The following is a 22,668-nucleotide window of genomic DNA, read 5'->3' on the forward strand; positions in this document are numbered from 1 at the left end:
ATCTCACAGTTCATGGGATCGAGCCCTGCATTGGGCTCTGTGCTGACAGTGCAGAGCCTGCTTGGGATTCTCTCCTTTTCTCTGTCCCTCCACTGCTGTGTGCTCTCTCTCTCTCTCTCTCTCAAAATAAGTAAATAAACTTAAAAAAATCTGTTGAATGAATTATCAGTTTTAAAAGTAATAAATAATGTTACCTAACACTGTATGTAGTAGATTATCATTAAATTGTAACTTCTTATTTTAATTATGTCTTTATGGAAAATTGGCTGTAGTGTTTGGTTTTTTTTAAGTAGGCTCCATGCCCAGCGTGGAGCCTATTGTGGGGTTTGAACTCATGACCCTGAAATCAAGGCCTGAGCTGAAATGAAGAGTCAGTTGCTTAATCAACTGAGCCACCCACGTGCCCTGGCTGTAGTTTCTTTATGAAGTATTTTTTTGTTGTTGAGTTGTAGAGTTCTCTATATATTCTGGGCATCGATCCTTTATCACATATCTGATTTGGAAATATTTTCTTTATAAGTTCTTTTTACTCTGTTGGTAGTGCCTTTGATGCAACAAAGTTTTAAATTTTGATGTTCAACCTGTTTGTTGTTGTTGTTGTTGTTGCTGCTGCTGTCTGTGCCTTTTGTGTCATATCCAAAAAATCATTGCCAAACCAAATGTCATGATCTTTCCCCCTATACTTTCTTCTAAGAGTTTTATAATTTTAGCCCTTGCATGTAGGTTTTTGATCCACTTTGAGTTAATTTTTGTATATGGTGTAAGGATCCAGTTTCATTCTTTTGAATGTAGATATCCAGTTTCTTCAGCACCATTTGTTCAAAACACTATCCTTTGCCCATTGAACTGTCTTGGCACCCAAGTCAAAATCATTTGACTGTATATATATGTGAGATTGTATTTCTGGGCTCACTGTTTTATTCCATTGTTCTTGATGTCTGTGTTTATACTAATATCACACTGTTTTGGTTACTGTAGCTTTATAGTAAATTTTGAAACCATGAAGTGAGAATCTTCCAACTTTGTTCTTCTTTGTTAAGATCATTTGACTATTTTGGAGATTCCATATGATACACTATATGTTAACTAACTTGGATTTAAATTTAAAAAAATATTCCATATGAATTTAAGGATGGATTTTTCTATTTCTGTGAAGATTGTTACGACAGAGATAACATTGAATCTGTAGATAATTTTAGGTAGTAGGGACATCTTAACAATAATGTTTTCCAATTCATGAATTGTCTTTCAGTGTATTTATATCTTTTTTAAAAATTTTTATTTATTTTTGAGACAGAGAGACAGAGCATGAGTGAGGGAGGGACAGAGAAAGAGGGAGACACAGAATTTGAAGCAGGCTCCAGGCTCTGAGCTGTCAGCACAGAGCCCGATGCAGGGCTTTGGAACTCATCAACGGCGAGATCATGACCTGAACCGAAGTCAGACGTTCAACCGACTGAGCCATCCAGGCGCCCTGTATCTTCTTTGAATTTTTTTTCAGCATTCTTTTGTTATTTTCAGTGCATAAGGCTCTTACCTCCTTGGTTAGGTTCATTTCTAAGTATTTTATTTTTACTTATTTTTAATTTTTTTTTAACATTCAGTTTTGAGAGACAGAGAGTGTGAATGGGGGAGGGGCAGAGAGAGAGGGGAGACACAGAATCCCAAGCAGGCTCCAGGCTCTGAGCTGTCAGCACAGAGCCGGACACAGGGCTTGAACTCATGGACCATGAGATTGTTACCTGAGCCGAAGTTGGATGCTTAACCGACTGAGCCACCCAGGTGCCCCAATTTCTAAATATTTTATTCTTTTTTTAAATTTTTTTTTTTTTTCTTCAACGTTTTTTTATTTATTTTTGGGACAGAGAGAGACAGAGCATGAACGGGGGAGGGGCAGAGAGAGAGGGAGACACAGAATCGGAAACAGGCTCCAGGCTCCGAGCCATCAGCCCAGAGCCTGACGCGGGGCTCGAACTCACGGACCGCGAGATCGTGACCTGGCTGAAGTCGGACGCTTAACCGACTGCGCCACCCAGGCGCCCCTAAATATTTTATTCTTGATGCTATTGTAAATGAAATCATTTTCTTAATTTCATTTTCAACTTGTTCATTATTAGTGTATAGAAATACAAATGATTTTTGTGGGTTGACTTTACATCCTGCAAGTTTGCTGAATGTATTAGTTTTTACAATTTTGTGTGTGGAATCTTTAGTGTTTTTTACATATATGATCGTGCCATCTGTGAACAGAGGTAATTTTCTTCATTTCCAATCTGAATGCCTGTTTGTTTACCTTTTCTAATTGCTCTGGCTAAACTCCAAATACTAAGCTTGAATATAAGTGTCAAAATTGTACATCCTTGTATTTTTCCTATCTTAGAGGAAAAGCTTTTAGTCTTTCACCGTTGCATATGATATTAGCTGTGAGTTTTTTAAATGTGGCCTTTTATGTTGAGGTAGTTTCCTTCTATTCTTAGTGTGTTGCATGTTTTTATCACATAAAGATGTTAGATTTTGTTAGTGCTTTTTCTGTATCATTGATCATGTGGATTTCTTTCCATTCTATTAATGTGGTATATTACATGATTTTTCCATGTTGAACGATCCTTGCATCCTTGATCATAATCCTTTTAATGTACTGTTAAATTTGGTTTGCCAGTAGTTTATTGAGTATTTTTTGCATCAATGTTCATAAAGGATATTGGTCTATAATTTTTTTTGTATTGCCTTGTTTGGCTTTGGTATTAGGGTAATGCTGGCTTCATAAAATGAGTTAGGGAGTGTTCCTTCCTTTTCAGCTTTTTGGAAGAGTTTGAGAAGGATTGGTGTTGTTTAAATGTTTGGTAACATTTACCAATCAAGGCCGTTTTATTTGGAGCGTTTCTTTGTTGAAAGGTTTTTGATTACTGATTCAGTCTCCTTACTAGTTATAGATATATTTGGATTTGCTATTTCTCCCTGATTCAGTTATGGCAGGTTTTATATTTGTAGGAATTTGTCCATTCATCTAGGTTGGTGGCAGTTTTTGTTTTTTGTTTTTGTTTTTTAATTAATTTCTGCACCCAATGTGATGCTCGAACTCATGATCCCAAGATCAAGAGTTGCATGCTCTACCAACTGAGCCAGTCAGATACCCTGGCCACAATTTTCTTTAAGCCAGAAGATAATTATTTGAAAAAGGTAGAGTAGGATATTCAGTCTTAAATCAGTGCTTCCTTTGACAGAACAAATCAGAAGTTGGTTGTTGGTTACAGAATGTCAGCTAACAAAAGTGTCTTCTGTTAAAACCATCACATTTTCATTATATAAATAGGCAAAGGAGAGGCTTAAGTGGATGAGTAATCACTAGAGAAATATTTAAATTTATTAGCTATTAAAAAGGTAGGAATTTTATACCTATGTAGTGAAAAATAGAAAATGTTGATAATACTCATTGCAATTTGATGTTAAGTTGAAATCAGCATTTTTAGACATTTAAAATACCATATATATCAATTCTTAGAGCCAATAATTCCTTCTTTGGAAGATAATTCCTAAAGAACAAGAGCTATAAAACAAAAAGATGTTCATTTTAGTGTTACTTTATTTTTTACTTGTTTATTTAAAAAAAATTTTTTTTTTAACGTTTATTTATTTTTGAGACAGAGAGAGACAGCATGAACGGGGGAGGGGCAGAGAGAGAGGGAGACACAGAACCGGAAGCAGGCTCCAGGCTCTGGGCCATCAGCCCAGGGCCCGACGCGGGGCTCGAACTCACGGACGGTGAGATCGTGACCTGTGCTGAAGTCGGACGCTTAACCGACTGAGCCACCCAGGCGCCCCTTGTTTATTTTTTAAATTTATTTTTTATTTTTTAGAGAGAGACACCAGGGGAGAGGAGCTGGGGGGGGGGGGGAGAGAGAGAGAGAGAGAGAGAGAGAGAGAGAGAATGAATACATCTTAAGCAGGCTCCAGTGTCAGCATGGAGCCCAGTGTGGGACTCAGTCCCATGAATGTGAGATCATGACCTGGGCCAAAATCAAGTGTCGGATGCTCAAATGACTGAGCCACTCAGGCACCCCTAGTGTTACTTTAAATAGCAAGCACATTAGAAATAATTTCTGTCCAAAGCTGGATAATGATAAGTTAAATATGATATATACATTTGACTCAGCCATTATATATAATTATGATAATGGGGCACCTGAGTGGCTCAGTCAATTAAGTGTGCAACTCTTGATTTCACCTCAGCTCATGATACTACAGTTATGGGTTTGAGCCCATGTCAGGCTCTGTGCTGAGTGTGGAGCCTGCTTGGGACTCTTTCTCTCTCTCTCTCTCTCTCTCAAAAAAAGATATTAAAAATATAATATGATAAAGCAGTATGGCAAATGCCTATGATGATCTATGAATAAAATAAAATGCAAACTCATAGTTTTGCTTTGTTTATAATTACAAAAGTTATTCTTAGGCATAAAAACATGTGTACATAAAGGGAACATGTAAAATTGAAAACATAATTTTAATTGGTGGAATTCTGGGTAATTCTCTTTTTCCTTTTTAATTCCTACAGGGGTTCTTAATATTGGTTCAATTAAAAATAATTCAGGGTCTATGAAATAGTCTTCCCAGGAGAAGTCATATTCAAATCTGATCAATTTCTAGATCTAGCAATCAATTTATAGGAAATACAGAGACAAATGCATTAAACATCACCATCTAAGAAGGCAGTCAGTGAAATCCATATTGTGGGAAAGTATAGGACAAATGACTCAGTTTTTTCAATAAGGTATTTTTGAAGGAGAACCTATATAATAAAAGAGACTTGAGACATTCACTAATCATAGTATAAAGACCTCTTTGATTTCTGCTTCAAGCATAACATTAAAAAGCTAAACAAAATTAAAAGTTATACAATAATAATACAGCACTGGATATAAGAGAAGAAAGATCTAAAGTCAATCGTCTAGACTTCCACCTTAGTAAACTAGAATACAATGCGAGATGTTCATAATGGCAGAGGCTAGTAATGTGTGGGGACAGGGGTATATGGAATGCCCTATAACTTCTGCTTAATTTTGTTGTGAACCTAAAACTACTCTAAAAAATAGTCTATTAAAAATTTGTCTACTAAAAATGTTAACATTATTCAGATATTTGTTATTAAGAAATTATTAATATTTTAAGATGTGATAATGGTACTGTTCTGTTAAAATAGTCCCTGTGTTTCAGAGATTTATACTGAAATATTTGAAGATGAAATGATATTTGGGGTGCCTAGCTGGCTCAGTTGGTAGAGCATGGGACTCTTGATCTCAGGATTGTGAATTCAAGCCCCAGGTTGAGTGTGGAGCCTACATAAAGGTATTAAAAAAAAAAGTGAAATGGGATCTGAGATTTATTTTTAAATGATTAAATAAGGGAGAAGTAGGTGAGGATTAACTTTAATAATTGTTTCACCTGAGCACTGGCAATTAAGGGTTTGTTATGCTGTTATGTCTACTTTTATATGATTGAAAATTTCTGTACTAAAAAGTTTTAAAAATGCAGAATGGCCAGAATATGGTTTAAAAAGAAGGGATATGTTTTGGGGTGCCTGGGTGGTCCAGTGGTTAACTGTCTGACTTTGGCTCAGGTGATGATCTCACAGTTCATGGGTTTTAGCCCCTCTTTGGGCTCTGTGCTGACAGTTCAGAGCCTGGAGCCTGCTTTGGATTCTGTGTCTCCTCCTCTCTCTCTGCCCGTCCCCTGCTTGTACTCTGTTTCTCTTTGTCTCTCAAAAAATGAATAAAACATTAAAAAGAAAAAGGGGGAATATGGTTTAATTGCTTGCCTTTTACAGGTTAGCACTTATAAACCTATACGTAAAACTTAACACACAATGTGTGTTATTTAAAAGATAGCAGGATAGGGGCGCCTGGGTGGCTCAGTCGGTTGGGCGGCCGACTTCGGCTCAGGTCATGATCTCACGGTCTGTGAGTTCGAGCCCCGTGTCGGGCTCTGTGCTGACAGCTCAGAGCTTGGAGCCTGTTTCAGATTCTGTGTCTCCCTCTCTCTGCCCCTCCCCTGTTCATGCTCTGTCTCTCTCTGTCTCAAAAATAAATAAACGTTAAAAAAATTTTTTAAAGATAACAGGATATATAAAAAATTTATAGTATATATATATATATATCCTATATATATATATTAAAGTATATATATATATCCTATATATAGTGTATATATATATATATACTATATATATACTATATATATATACTATATATACTATATATATATACTATATATATACTATATATATATATATATATACTATATATATATACTATATATATACTATATATATATATATACTATATATATATACTATATATATACTATATATAGTATATATATATATAGTATATATATATATATATATATATATATACTATATATATATATACTTAAAGCTTATTTATTTACTTTGAGAGAGACCAAGACAGCATGAGTAGGGGAGGGGCAGAGAGAGAAGGAGAGAGGGAGAATCCCAAGTAGGCTCCCAGCTGCCAGCGCAGAGTCCAACACGGGCTTGAACTCACAAAACTGTGAAATCATGACCAGAGCCAAAACCAAGAGTTTTGACCGAGCCACTCAGGCACCCCTAATTTATAATATGTTAAAAGAAATGAGTCTGGTGGCTCCAAACACATTTAAGATTTTATGTTGCATTTATTTTCTTATAATTCTGGTGTTGTATCTGTTTGTATAGCCTTGGTTAGAAATAAAGTTGCAAGGTTAAATTAGAGACCTTTTGTAGCCTTTCCTGTGATATACTCTTAAAATGCCTAATAATTATTTTTGTTTTCAGTTAATAATAGTTAAGTTGGAACAGGTGTTTGGATAGAGGCAGAGTTGTAATCTGAACTGCTGTAGCTCTTACTGCACTGGTTTTGGTATTTGCTAATAAGCAAGGATATAGTACTCTTCTGTACTTGAGAATTTTTACAAGCTCTTCTGTACTTGAGAATTGGTCTTTATGAATAGGTGGATATTGGTCAGTCACAGGCACTTTCCTGTTTTTTGTTTTTGCAAGGCAGTTATTTTTGTCATAAATATAGTGCTTTTTGAAGACCTGGCATATCACATTTTTCACTTTGTAATTTGGGGACGAAATAAGTGAACACTGATGATTTGAATTTTTAAGAATTGTAAAGGACCTTTATTCACACTGTAAGGGGGTATAAATAGGCACAAATGGTACTTGAGGATAAAGCTTATTCATAAATTTGCAGTAAGGTTTGTCTGTGGAAAGCCATGAGTGGGAAGTTTGAAAAGAAAAGGAAAGGGAAATAAGAAAGGCACCATCATTCACTCAGTCCCTATTATGTACTTCATTTTACAGGTATTATCTCATTTTATCTTCATAAAAGCCTTATAAGGAGAATATTAACATTTCATTTTTACATAATGAGGAAAAAGTGAGGCTCACAGAGTTCAAATTATTCTCAAAGTCGTTTGGCTAGTGAATGAATGATAAAGCTGAGATTGGAATCCAAAAGTGCCATATTAAAGAAAATTACATGTAAACACACAAATGGTTAGAGAAAAACAAATACCATATGATCTGTCTTATATGTAGACCCTAAAAATAAAAGAAAACCAAAAACCCCCAAACCCTAAGCTCATAGTTAGAACAGATGAGTGGTTGTCTGAGGCAGGGAAAGAGTGAGGGTAAGTGGAGGGTAAAATGGCAAAATGGCTGAAGAGAGTCAGAAGGTACTGACTCCAGGTATAAAATAAGTAAGTCGTGGGGATGTAATACACAGCATGTCAACTATAGTTAATAATACTGTATTGCATATTTGAAATTTGCTAAGAGAGTAAATCTTAAAAGTTGTCATAACAAGAAAAATTCTGTAACTAGACTTTATTGTGATCATTTTGCAATATATAAATACTGAGTCATTCTGTTGTACAGCTGAAACTTACATAATTAGTTTCAGTTTTACCTCAGTTAAAAAAAATTCGTTAAACGCTACATTGCAAAGAATAAACCTTAATATATATAAACAACAAAATAAAGGAACTGACCTCAGTTGATGTCACTGTCATTAATAAACAGCTTAAAATGTGTTTGTCATTGTTGAAGATGTAAATTTGAGTTGTGTATGATATTGCCCTTCCCAGATAAGGCCACATTAATGTTTCTTTCTCATATACTCATTTGTGCAATGATTTTTTTATAATCAAGGAAGCAATAAACATTTGGCAAGTACCTATTTTATTTCAGGTACTGTGATACCAGTATTGAAATACTTTAGTCCTTTACTCCATGAAGTTTACATCCTAGTTCAGGAAAATGGAGCATAAGTTGAATAAATGCAGTAGATTGCAGTAGATTGTGTTAGTTGTGATAATAAAAGTATATGGCATGATACTTTGGTAGTAAAGTTTGTATGTGCAAATATGTAATTCTGTATTTCTAGAACTGACTTTTTGACTCTGAGCCTCTAGCTCAGAGAACTGGAGAAGGTACTTAGATGACGCTTGGAATGTGGCGTGGGATATTTTTGTTACAGTGATTGGGGTTGCTGCTGGTGTTTAATAATCTGGGACGTCCTGTGTTAAACGTCCTGTGTTAATCAGAATGGTGCTGTGAAGAATTGGCCACGCTAAATGCCAAGGATGCCCTTGTTGAGAAACACTGACTAACCTGACTCATGGCAAACAACTTCATCTTGGTCTTTTCAGGCAAATTGAGTGTTACCCGGTAATTTTAAATCCAGGATTATTAACCTATTCTCAGTTGGTTCAAATCTCTTAGATTCTGCCTATCTTTTCTAGGGCACTAATTCTAATGACCTGTGAAGCTTGTTACAGGATAGTCTTTGTCTTTTTGAGAACAAGAGCCAGCATTCCCAGGTCAATCTTCTATTTTATGTTGTGGTATACTGTCTGTGTCAGTCATAGGCACTGTCAGGTGGTGGTTTTGTGGTGTATGTTACATTTGATCCCATGTAGTTCTCTGGCATGGGTGATCCCACAGAAATGCCTCTCTTTGCCTGACTCCTATTTTCTTGCCATTCTAGGTAGTTTCTTGGCAAATCATCCACTTTTCTAACTAACTTCTGTGCCTTTCTTGAATTCCCTTGGAAACAAAAGATCCCCCCTCCACACTATATTGTTGGCATATTGGGAAGGATGGGTAAGATTCCTCTGTTTAACTGCATAATGCTGCCCCCTAGCTTGCTTTTAAAAAAAAGATATCTTTGTTTTTTGTTTTTTTGGAGTTTTTTTTCAATTCTCACTTGAGATTTTTTTATCCGGAGCAAGTCATTTACTTTGGAAAGTCCCCAACTATGTTAGTTTGCTAGGACTGTCATAACAGAGTACCACTAACTGGTGGTTTAAACAATAAAAATTTATTGTGTCACAATTCCAGAGGCTAGAAGTCTGAGATTGAGGTGGTGACAGGGTTGGTTCCTTCTGAAGGTTGTAATGGAAGATCTATTCCATGTCTTTCTCCTTGGCTTGTAGATGGCCATCTTATGTAAACATGGTATTCTCCCACATGCTATGTCCAAATTTTCCCTTTTATTAGGTTACCAGTCATATTGGATTAGGAGCTCTCACCTTAATGACCTCATTTTAATTTGATTACCTCCATAAAGACCCTATTTCCAAATGAGTCATATTCTGAAGTATTAAGGATTAAGACTTAAATATATGTATTTGAGGGAGACACAGTTCAACCTGGAACACCAACTAATACTCCTTTTAATTCTATTTTCTTTTTAGAATACAGAAAAGGCTCTACTCAAAATATCCCAGTCCAACACGTAAAAAAATTATATAAAAGTGAAAAGAGAGGGGGGAAAAAGCCCTATTTCAATCCAATTCTTATCCTCCAACTTGACTATTTTACTTTACTTTTCCATGTGAGTAACTACATATAGAACTCTCTGATTCTTTTTCCAGGCTAACAGCATTCCATTTAATGGTCATACTGCAGTTTAATTATTCCTCTACTGATGAACATTTGGGTTGTTGATAACTTTTGACTATTATGACAGTACAGAGCTAATTCTTGTATACATCTCATTGCACATTTGGATTTTCTTTTTGTAGGATAATCTTTCAAATTGAATGTGCTAAGTCAAAGGGAATGAACAGTTAAAATTTTAAGATACCGCTAAATTAATCTACCAATTTATACTACCACCAGGAGGATTTGAGAGAAAGTTCCTCTTTTCTGTTTACCCTCACCACCATTGGATACCAGTTTTTAAAAATTATTTGTACAATAGAAAAAGAAAATCTCATTCTTTTAATTTTTATTTTGTTACAATTGATACTTACTATATCTTTACTTATTAGACTTTTACATAAAATTTACCTAAAATTTACCTGTGTGAGTTCTTTGCTTACTTTCTTTAGAGGTTTTTGTATTTTTCTTTTTAGTTCATTGAAGGTTTTTATATGTTATGGATCTTAGCCCTTTGTTCATTATGTGTAACAAATATTTTATCTAGTCTGTTATTTTATTCTTTTTGATGTCACTGTACATGGAGGGTTTTTGTAATTTCCTTTTCTGATTGTTCATTTTTAGTGTATAGAAAGAAATGCTAACTGATATTTGTGTGTTGACTTTGTATCTTGCAGATTCACTGAATTCATTTCTAAGTTTTAATTTTTTTTAATGGTTTTTATGTGTGGAATATTTAGGGTTTTCTGTATATAACTTAATATCATCTGCAAACAAAGATAATTTTACTTCAGTTTAGATGCCTTTTATTTCTTTTTCTTGCCTGATATTGTGGCTAGAAACTCAGTATCTATGTTAGGTAGAAGAGGTGAAAACAGGCATCATTGCCTTTTCTAATCTTTGAGAAAAAGCTTTCAGTCTTTCATCATTGTATGATGTTTGCTATGGATTTTTTTGTTTTTTTTGTTTTGTTTTGTTTTTAATTTTTTTTCAATATATGAAATTTATTGTCAAGTTGGTTTCCATACAACACCCAGTGCTCATCCCAAAAGGTGCCCTCCTCAATACCCATCACCCACCCTCCCCTCCCCCCCCCCCCCCCCCAACCCCCATCAACCCTCAGTTTGTTCTCAGTTTTTAAGAGTCTCTTATGTTTTGGCTCTCTCCCACTCTAACCTCTTTTTTTTTTTCCTACCCCTCCCCCATGGGTTTCTGTTAAGTTTCTCAGGATCCACATAAGAGTGAAACCATATGGTATCTGTCTTTCTCTGTATGGCTTATTTCACTTAGCAGCACACTCTCCAGTTCTATCCACGTTGCTACAAAGGGCCATATTTCGTTCTTTCTCATTGCCCTGTAGTCCTCCATTGTGTATATAAACCACAATTTCTTTATCCATTCATCAGTTGATGGACATTTAGGCTCTTTCCATCATTTGGCTATTGTTGAGAGTGCTGCTATAAACATTGGGGTACAAGTGCCCCTGTGCATCAGTACTCCTGTATCCCTTGGGTAAATTCCTAGCAGTGCTATTGCTGGGTCATAGGGTAGGTCTATTTTTAATTTTCTGAGGAACCTCCACACTGTTTTCCAGAGCGGCTGCACCAATTTGCATTCCCACCAACAGTGCAAGAGGGTTCCCGTTTCTCCACATCCTCGCCAGCATCTATAGTCTCCTGATTTGTTCATTTTGGCCACTCTGACTGGCGTGAGGTGATATCTGAGTGTGGTTTTGATTTGTATTTCCCTGATGAGGAGCGACATTGAGCATCTTTTCATGTGCCTGTTGGCCATCTGGGTGTCTTCTTTAGAGAAGTGTCTATTCATGTTTTCTGCCCATTTCTTCACTGGATTATTTGTTTTTCGGGTGTGGAGTTTGGTGAGCTCTTTATAGATTTTCGATACTAGCCCTTTGTCCGAAATGTCATTTGCAAATATTTTTTCCCATTCCGTTGGTTGCCTTTTAGTTTTGTTGGTTGTTTCCTTTGCTGTGCAGAAGCTTTTTATCTTCATAAGGTCCCAGTAATTCATTTTTGCTTTTAATTCCCTTGCCTTTGGGGATGTGTCGAGTAAGAGATTGCTACGCCTGAGGTCAGAGAGGTCTTTTCCTGCTTTCTCCTCTAGGGTTTTGATGGTTTCCTGTCTCACATTCAGGTCCTTTATCCATTTTGAGTTTATTTTTGTGAATGGTGTGAGAAAGTGGTCTAGTTTCAACCTTCTGCATGTTGCTGTCCGGTTCTCCCAGCACCATTTGTTAAAGAGACTGTCTTTTTTCCATTGGATGTTCTTTCCTGCTTTGTCAAAGATGAGTTGGCCATACGTTTGTGGGTCTAGTTCTGGGGTTTCTATTCTATTCCATTGGTCTATGTGTCTGTTTTTGTGCCAATACCATGCTGTCTTGATGATGACAGCTTTGTAGTAGAGGCTAAAGTCTGGGATTGTGATGCCTCCTGCTTTGGTCTTCTTCTTCAAAATTACTTTGGCTATTCGGGGCCTTTTGTGGTTCCATATGAATTTTAGGATTGCTTGTTCTAGTTTCGAGAAGAATGCTGGTGCAATTTTGATTGGGATTGCATTGAATGTGTAGATAGCTTTGGGTAGTATTGACATTTTGACAATATTTATTCTTCCAATCCATTAGCAAGGAATGTCTTTCCATTTCTTTATGTCTTCTTCAATTACCTTCATAAGCTTTCTATAGTTTTCAGCATACAGATCTTTTACATCTTTGGTTAGATTTATTGCTATGGATTTTTTTGTATATGGCTTTTATTATGTTGTGGTAGTTTCCTTCTATTTCTAGTTTTTTGACTGTTTTTATTATGTTTTATGTTGATTATGTTTTTATTATGAAAGCGTGTTGAATTTTGTCAGATGCTTTTTCTGCTTTGGGATGATTATGTGGGTTTATTTCTTTCATTCTGCTAATGTGTATTAGACTGAGTTCTGTATGTTGAATAATTCCAAATCCATTATTTTTTCCCTACACTGTAGCTATATCTTCCCCTTTGATTAAAACATTTAAGTGGTTTCCCACTGCTCTAATTAAAAAACCAAAATTAAGCATCCAACTTTGACTCAGGTCATGATCTCACAGTCTGTGAGTTCGAGCCCCGCGTCAGGCTCTGTGCTGAGAGCTCGGAGCCTGGAGCCTGCTTTGGATTCTGTGTCTCCCTCTCTCTGACCCTCCCCCGTTCATGCTCTGTCTTTCTCTGTCTCCAAAATAAGTAAATATTTAAAAAAAATTTAAAAAACCCAAATTATTAATACAACCTGTACAAACTTTGCTTGGTCTGCCTTCTTTTTTTTTAATTGAAGTATAACTAATATACAGTGTTATTTTTATTTGTATAATGTATTTTTATCTGTATAATTCTGTACATTACTCTTAATGACTGTATTCTCTCTATACTCTACTTTTCATCTCTGTGACTTATTTATTTTATAACTGGAAGTTTGTATCTCTTAATCCCCTTTACCTATTTCACCCATCCCCCTACTCACCTCCCCTCTGGCAGCCACCAGTTCTCTGTATGTAAGAGTCTGGGTTTTTTTGTTTCTTTGTTCATTTGTTTCATTTCTTAGATTCCACACATGAGTGGAAACATATATTTGTCTTGTCTGGCCTCAGCTTATTCTATGCCTCCCTTAATCTAAGGGCCTTTAGCCATATTAACTATTTTTAGTTCCTTGATGGAGCCATGCTTTCTTCCCCTAATGGGACCTACTTTCTGTTTCCTCTGCTTATTGTCTCTTTTGTGCATAGGAAACTTTTACCTCATATTTTATCTATGTCATTTCCTAAATAAAACCTTTCTTGACCCTGTCAATCTAGGTAAGGCCTAGATTACATCTTATTTTACTATGTACTTCTTTTGAAGCAAGTAATTTTCTATTCACTTGTGTAATTATTTAATTTTAGATAATAACCTCTGTAGACTATGAATTTCATGAAGGCAGGGGCCATATCTATTTTGTTCACTGCTACACCTAATAGGGTAGTCTGCTGCTCAGCACATAGTTAGGGCTCAAATATTTGTAGCATAAATGAGTGAATGATGGTTTCTTGGATTTACCTCTTGATTAGAAAGGTTATTGAAAGTTTTCAAGAAGATTGACATAATTAGATTTACTGTTTTAGAAAGTTCTGTCATTTACTGTTTGTTGAAAGATGAATTGGAAAGACACATCTGAAGATTAGGAGGACAGATAATTGATTGTGATCATCTTCTAGGCCTCAGATAGTAGGGGCCTGAATAAAGGCAGCAGCAGTAATGATGGAGAGGGAGAGATTAAGAGGGAGAACCAACAGGATTTAGCAATTGATGAGATATAGTCATGGTGAGGAAAAAGGAAAAGTCAGGTCTCAAAATGAAATACCATATATGAATTAGTATGAAGCAGTATTACATAGTAGTTAAGAACAGAGCCTTTGAAGACTTAGTATGTAACTTACTAGCTGTACAGCTGAATGATTTTGCTTAACATTTGTTTATTCAACTCTGTTGATTGTAAGTGACTGAATTCATAGAGGTTAAATGAAATAGTATATGTAAAGTGCTTGTATTCATACAGTTTGCTGTGGACTTGAACAAGTCATTTAACCATCCAAACTCAAGTTTCTTCTGATAGAAATAATCTATTTCCTGTACTCTGTTTGTTGCAGAGTTACTTTGAGAATGGAAAGCCTCTGAAAACTGTAAATTGTTAATCATGGTAGCTAGATATATTAATCATACCTAGTAAGAGAGGCGATGATCTCTGTCACTTTGTCTTTAGTCTGACCTCATCTCTTGATTCATCTTTGTAAGATGGATACTTCTTGACTATAAAAACTGGATTAGTAGAATTTACTGGGAACAGCTTTCTGCCCATATGAAGCTCTCTGTGATAAATGACTGATGACTTCTCAAGAAAATAAATCTTAACAGGGAGCTGAGGAGATTCTTGTTGTCTAATGTGGAAGGGACAAGAAAGTAAAATTGTCAAGAACCAACCCTGGAAGGTGGAAATAAGGTGCTGGAAATTGGCCTCATGAATTTTTGATTGTCTGCGGGCTGTGCTTATTTTTTTTTAAGTCTATTTATTTATTTTGGAGAGGGAGTTCATGTACCCACAAGCAGGGAGGAGGCAGAGAGAGAAAGAGAGAAAATCCCAAGCAATCTCCATGTTGCCAGTGCAGAGCTCGACATGGGAGCTGTGAATCGTGAGATGGTAATCAGAGCTGAAATCAAGAGCTCGGCACTCAACTGACTGAGCCAACCAGGCATCCCAAGGGCTGTGCCTATTTTTATGATTGAGTTGTATATTTTGAGCTTTCCTAGCTTTCCTAGCAAACCAGTAAAAAGAGCTGGTATTATTATTATTCCATCTATAAGATGAATAAAAATCAGAAGTTCAAACTTGGAATTCCCAATGTTTGTTTATTTCACCCTGCTATATTGCCTTTCCAAACAAAGATAGCAGATGTAGTTAGTTATCTTTAAATGCCCATGTTATGTGATATTGTGTATAGGAATTTTGCCTAAGGGCAAGTCATTTTTTTTTTCTCCTGCTGTGTATTTGTTGTGTGATCTTGGGTAAGGTTTTTATTTTCAGCCAGACTTTTACTTTCCTTATTGCTGACAGACGTGTCATCTCACTCTTGCTTTTGAATTGAATCTTGGGGCCCAGCTTCCTCAACTGCATTTTTCTTTGAAGTTTTTAGTGTTGTAGTAATATGGTTTCCTGTCAGTGTTGGTGAATATTGGTTTGCTCTCTTTGTACTGTTACCCTAAATAAATTTAGTATGTTCTTATTCCTACAGGTTTTCTGTGCTTCCTGCTGTAGCCTGAAATGTAAACTGTTATACATGGATAGAAAGGAAGCTAGAGTATGTGTAATCTGCCATTCAGTGCTAATGAATGGTAAGTATTAAAACAGGTTGAATTCACAGTTACCAAGACAGAACAAGAGAATTCCTATGAAAAGACTACTGTTTTTTCCTGCCTTTCTCTATAAGTTGTTCACCTTCTCAAAAGTCACAACTTTAACTAAAAATATGGAACAAATTTCCATGTTTTGAGAATATTGTAGCATTTCAGAATCCCTGTGCCTAACTTAATAAACAAATGTTAAAGTCAGGTAAGTTTTGCAGGAAGAATGGAGGTTCTGGTGGAAATCTGGTGCTGTGTGGCTTTAATGCTCCTGTGGAATGACTGGAGTGGGATGGGGGTGGGAAGCAATTGACCACTCAGATGATGAAATATTAAAATTGGACTGAGGTTTTCATTTCAAGGGAAGCTGTCTATTTCTAGGAAATACCTTAATAACTTAAAGTGTATTCTTATTAACAACTTGGTTGTCACTCATCTTGTTAAAAATAAATTATTTAGCGTTTCAGATCAAGTAGAGGAGTTCATTTTTCTGTCAGAAATCTCCTTAATACTATTTAGATTTGTTATAAGAATATTGGTTTTGAATTTAGTTATATGGTAAAAGAACATGGCCCGGAGAAGGTAAATATAGCTTGTCCAGTGTTCATCTTTTGTGGGACTGGAAATGAATCCAAGGGCATTTTAGTTTAGAATTACAAAAAAAAAAAAAAAGTATTTTTGTAAAGAGATACAAGAAAATTAATCAGGCTATAGTATTTTCTCTGTATGTCTTTGTACAGTTGCCAGAAGAATTACGAATAAAATTTTGAACTTGGACAAAAGTTGATGCCTGTGCCAGGGTAGCGTGCCTCCTGGAGGCGGGAATCTATCTGCTCAAGACCCCTCCTGCTCTGTCTGTCTGCGTTGCTCATAGTGATGTTTTCCTGTTGCTGGCTTATTAACTACTGCATGTCAGTTAATCTGATCTGTTCTGATCTCCTGTGATCCACCCAATTTCCTCCCATTTCTGAATTCTTACAATTTTGATCAAAATATTAATTCATTCTCTCTACTCTTAAGGGTCAATTTTTAGATGGTAGTTACTTCACTCAGTTGTTCAATTGATGATTTTTATTCCTGCTTTCATTTTCAGACATATATCCACAGAAAAGAGCATGCTGCTTAATTATAGTACCCAGTACCTCTTTTATTTGATGAGGTCTTTCAACTTGATAGCTTCTTTTTTTTTTTTTTTTAACTTGGCATATCCAAAGATGAAGGAAATGGCAGAGGATTCATATGGAATACTTATTTTTATTAAGCCAAGGATGCCCTTACCAGGGAATCCTAAAGTAATCTACTTTTTCTGGTTTTTCCAGCAGTCTTTCCTCTCGCATGGCTTAGCGAAGTCTTTTTCTGAATATTTAATTTGATGCTTTTCAGTGTTCCCTATCCCTTTTTCCCTTTCTCCTTTTCTCTTCCTCCCCTCTTTCTGCCAATGCTTTCAAAGGAACTTAGCTATTGTTTTTAGCCTTGTCCTGAAGTTTGGAGGCAATAAGTATTCATGATCTTATGGATCATTCTTTGATATTGAATGAGAGTTTTAAAAAAGATGCTTTAAAAAATTGGGTGTTTTCCATTCCTGAGCATGTGGTATTACCTGAACCTAGAAGATAAAATTTGGTATCTTTCATTTCTGTAGCTCCTTTCATCTTATTTACTTTAAAGACAATAGTTGATATGTCAATATTTAGTAAAATTATAGAGTATACAGAATCTTAACACACTTGTAATCATTCATATTGGTTGATGGCACTTGTATGATATTGGCACATTTTCATGTTCAGATGGGTCCTATGCTTTTGAGACACACCAAAGATGTAAATTGGTTGTTTTCGCTGGATACTTTTACACGAGGTAATGATTACACAATAGCAGAATTCACAAAAATGTTGAGATGTGTTCTCTTCAGCGTTAGCTTTTAGAATTTTTCAAGTGAAATTTTTACCTCAACTAAGAAGAGCCTAAAAGTCTGTAAATGAAACAAAAATATCATACAATGGAATTATGCTATTTTAGGCCCAATTTTGATTTTTGAAGAACTTTATAAAATGTGTTGAATGTTAAACCCGCCCCCCCACCCCCAAATATCTAAATTTCCATCCCAGCTGCAAATCCTTAGTAAGTTTGATGTTTCACTCCCTCTTAAGGGAATGTATGGTCTCCTTTAAAGAAGCCAGGGGCCTAGTCTTTAATCTCAGACTGATCTGCTATTAGTCTGTACCAGAACTATCACATAATTCTTATTTGTTGCTTCCAAGTAGTTTACTTAACTAAATGGTCTCCTTTATTGAATAAAATAACCTATCTCCTTAATACTTTCACTAGTTGGAAGAGAGAGTAGTACTATGAGTGTTAATGAGGAAGAGCTACATTATTTATCCAATATTGAGGAGGTCTTGATGTCCATATTTTGCAATCCATTCACATTGATTGTCTGTATTTGCTTTAGCTCAAGCCTGGGAGAACATGATGAGTGCCTCAAGCCAGAGCCCTAACCCTAACAATCCTGCTGAATACTGTTCTACTATCCCTCCCTTGCAGCAAGCTCAGGCCTCAGGAGCCCTGAGCTCTCCACCTCCCACTGTGATGGTACCTGTGGGAGTTTTAAAGCACCCTGGAGCAGAAGGTAGGGAATCATGTGCTCTTCTCTCTCCTTTTCCTCACCAAGTTCCTCTGAAAAGGTGCTGATGTGATTTTACAGCACAAGTCTTTAAAACACTGTAGATAAGTCCCTTTGGGTGGTTATTAAAGTGGAAGGAACAAGGTGAGAAATGTGTCAAGACTATTTCTGGGCAAGTAAAGAATAATACTGTGTTACCTGATATTTTGGAGGCACCTCCAAAAATATGCCAATACTCTCTCCAACTTAAGAATGGAGTGATTACACTGCTTCTACTTGAAAAGAGATACAGAATTTGAAGTTGGCCTGTAAAATCCTAGCTTCAGGCCTACCTTAATGTTCTTTGTAGGAGTTTATGAAAATGGAGAGTTCTTTCTTTGGAGCAGCCCGTTTTAGTGTTGCATTTTGAAAGCCCATTGCCATTTTCTCTTTTCATTTTTAATCTATCCAAATAAGAATATGAACATATTGTTAGGTACATAGACTTTTATAAAATCCAGAACTTTCTGATTATATCATATGATAGAAAATTATGGGCTCAACTTATTTTAGTTTATTTATATCTTTATGATTATGATATTGTCAGGTGAAAGATACTTTGTAAGTTCAGGAAATTATCAGTAGTAAAACTAACAGTTATGTATTTCCTTAAAATGGTCTTGTCAGGAAGTTTCCCTTGATAATTAAAATCAATCTTCTTTCATTAATTTTATGTTTTTTTGTCTAGTAATATTCCCTTTCCCTTGCTAAATAGCCCTCCTCCCCTTTTGAAGATCAGAGACTTCTACTGACGTTATCATGTTCTTCCCCATTTTCCCCTCTTCAGATCATCCCTTAGTCATACTCCTTGTATTTTTATGAGTTCAGGCTTTCTTTCTTAAAATCTTTACTCTCTTTACTTCATTTGTCATTTTTGTTGTTCTTCCCTAGTCTCTCTTTGTTTTGGCTGTTTGGAATTGATTTCTGGAATTGGATTTAAAGAGATCATTTCATCGGACTTAGTTTTCCAGCTTTTCCCCTATCGCAGACCACTTTTGCACTGCCAGATCAGTCTTTTTTCATCTTCCGTTACTCTTTAGCCAGAGATCTGGTCAGTTTGCTTCCCAATTCTCTTACATATCTGTGCTAACTCTTCCTTTATTAGTAAATAATTCTTCAACATTCTTCAGGGCATCTTTTGCCCTTTAAAAATACCATATCACTTTTCCAGATATTTAATTCCCATGGAAACCTCATACTTTTAGGAGATGTGGACATCTATTGCTAGATATTTTTTCCCTGTGATTAATTTATTTCCTAGGCACTTAAAACACCTTTCTTAGTTTCTCTGTCAGTGATATGGAACAGAATAAGTGACATAATTATAAGTGTACTTACAAACTCTTAATATTTTAAAGCAAAGTATTTTAAATCTTTATGTTTAAGTTATAGAAATAAAGAATATATTTAAACTCGTATTTTATTAATTTATAACCACTTTTATACACAGTTACAGTTCTTATATTTATAATTATAAGATGCTAAATAGTGACTTCTTTGTACTTCTGGAAATGGTGACCTTCTCTTCTTTCATGTTAGAAACGCTACCAATATCACAGTGATGCCTGTTTTATTTTTCTGGCTCCTCAAGTGGCTCAGCCCAGAGAGCAGAGGCGAGTTTGGTTTGCTGATGGGATCTTGCCTAATGGAGAAGTTGCTGATGCAGCCAAATTAACAGTGAATGGAACTTCCTCTGCAGGAACCTTGGCTGTCTCACATGACCCAGTTAAACCAGTAACTACCAGTCCTCTACCGGCAGAGGTAAGAAAACAAAACGGCATCTAAAAGTGAGTACTTAGTTTACTCAGCATTGTGCTGCTTCTGTCTTGCTATTTTCTAAGTTGAGTGACCTTTCTGTGGAAGCCTATAGGTTTCAGGTACAGCTTAGGATGTATGTGTGTGGTTCGGGAGTAAAGTAAATGTGGCAAAATCAGTTCTTGTTTGCTATGTATTTGGAAGGTTTTTTTCAGGGAAAGATTCTCATGAAGGTTGTTCTCAGTGAGCTCAGGCTACTGCTGTAGTTAGAGCTAATGCAGAGGGAATCCTGCTCCCTTTGTACATTGATTTTCGAACAATGTTTCACAGGTTCTGTGGTGACCTTTTGGGAGTACCATGATGAGGAAGGGCCAGGCCATATAAAGGTGGCCGAGGAGTCCCTCTATTCCTTTCTTTTCAACCAAGCATCTCTACTTTCTTCTGTTCTACTTTTTGGTTCCCATGTAAGATTTTTAACGATTTTATTTTTAAGTAATCTCTACAACCAATGTGGGGCTTGAACTCACAACCCCAGGATCAAGAGTTGCATGCTTTACCAACTGAGACAGCCAAGAGCCCCTGATAGGTTTTTAGAAGATAAATTCTGTTTGAATGCAAGAGGAAGCTCTAGTGAATGACTGTTACAAGGAAACAAGATTCAGCTCATTTTGCAAAATTAAACCAAGTTAGTTATTTTATTTTTGTCTCTTACATTATTCAACACTCTTTTTTAATACTTATCTGATAAAAAAATACTTACCTGATAAACTAGAAGAATTTCATTTTAAGATTAATAATTCTTTTATTTTACCAGATAAGTATTGAGATAATAGTTATCTTTAGGGCCAGACTAGAATATATTTTTCTCATCTTTATGGCCTAGTAGAGTGTGTGGCACTTAATAGGTACTCCGTGAATGAAATAAATTCCTTTTCACAGGTGGTATGTAAGTAGAGGCCAAATGACCACTTTCTATGATATTAAAAGGTGGTTTTATGCATCATTTCCTGTACTAGACTTTAAAATCAGGTAATAATGGTTTGCCAATAAAATTTTCCAAATTTCCTCTTACATGATGTATTGAGAACATTGCAAAATTTTTAACAAAAACCCACTAAAAACTGATAGCATCCTAAATTATAGATAGCATAGATAAAAATATAATAAGACATGGACATTTAAAACAATTTTTTTAATGTTTTATTTATTTTTGAGAGAGACAGAGCATGAGCTGGGGAGGGGCATAGAGCGAGAAGGAGACATAGTCAAAGCAGGCTCCAGGCTCCAAGCTGTCAGCTCAGAGTCCAATGCAGGGCTCAAACCCATGAACTGAGAGATCATGACCTGAGCTGAAGTTAGATGCTTAACTGACTGAGCCACCCAGATGCCCCAACATGGACATATTTTTAAAAAAATAGTTTTAATCTTTATTCAGGTATAAAATCTAGATAGTAAAGTATTTAGGGAGCATTAATCTTTAGGAGACAACTTGATGAACTTATAGACACACACACACACTTGTGCAACCACTACCCAGGTGAAAATACCTGGGTATTTTCCAGGACCCTTTCCATCACTTTGGATGGTTCCCTCATGCCCTTTTTCTGTCAATACCTGCCTAATTTTCCCCATGGTAGCCCCATTATTTTGACTTGTGTCACCATGGATTAGTTTTGACTGTTCTTAAATTTCATGTAAATGGAAACATATAGTGTATATCGTTTTGTACGTAGCTTCTAACTTTTTTGTGTTTAGCTGCTCAAACTAATGACTATGAGATTTATTCATGTTGTGTGCACCAAAAGTTAATATCTTTTTATTGCTGGATAGTGTTCCATTGTATGGATATACCACAGTTTATCTGTTTTCCTGTTAATGGACATTTGGATTATTTCTAGTCTTTGGCTTTTGTTTCTTTTTGCTTAAGTTGTATAGAATATGGAGAATATTATTTTAATAGATTTTGAGTATGTTCTGTTAAATTGTTAAGTGGATTTAACTCTATCCGAAATGTCTTTTTGTAACATTATACTTTATTAAATAGTGTAGTAAATATGATCTTCATATTAATGAAGAGAAAAATGAACTTGAAGTTTTATTTAATTGTATAGTAAATGAAAACAATGACTTATTTTAATCTCTGTATTTTATCTGTTAATTTTTTTTTATTGTGGTAAAATATTCATAATGTAAAATCTGCCATTTTAAGTGTACAAACCAGTGGCATTAAGTCCATTCACATTGCTGTACAACTATCACCACTTTTCTCAAAGCTATTTTTAAAAATCAATGAAAATGAGACTTTAAGTGGACCCAAATGCACTCACTGAAGGTTCAGAAATTATGAGATAATATTGAAATTGTGTTTCTGTTGCCACTGTGGTTTTAAA

General features: G+C 35.6%; 1 protein-coding gene across 2 annotated transcripts in view; it reads left to right on the top strand.

Annotated features, from left to right (window-relative positions):
- ZFYVE9 (zinc finger FYVE-type containing 9) overlaps nt 1-22,668 on the top strand; it is a 213,482-nt gene that overhangs the window by 108,990 nt on the left and 81,824 nt on the right. Inside the window, exons 5-7 of one of the 2 annotated variants that reach the window (XM_042951599.1) lie at nt 15,753-15,852; nt 18,314-18,490; nt 20,115-20,284. In XM_042951599.1, coding sequence (XP_042807533.1) covers nt 15,753-15,852; nt 18,314-18,490; nt 20,115-20,284 — 447 coding nt within the window. The remainder of the gene's footprint in view (nt 1-15,752; nt 15,853-18,313; nt 18,491-20,114; nt 20,285-22,668) is intronic. The other variant, XM_042951600.1, reaches the window with a different exon arrangement.

The sequence above is a fragment of the Panthera leo genome, chromosome C1, assembly GCF_018350215.1.
Source record: "Panthera leo isolate Ple1 chromosome C1, P.leo_Ple1_pat1.1, whole genome shotgun sequence".
Taxonomy (NCBI): Eukaryota; Metazoa; Chordata; class Mammalia; order Carnivora; family Felidae; genus Panthera; species Panthera leo.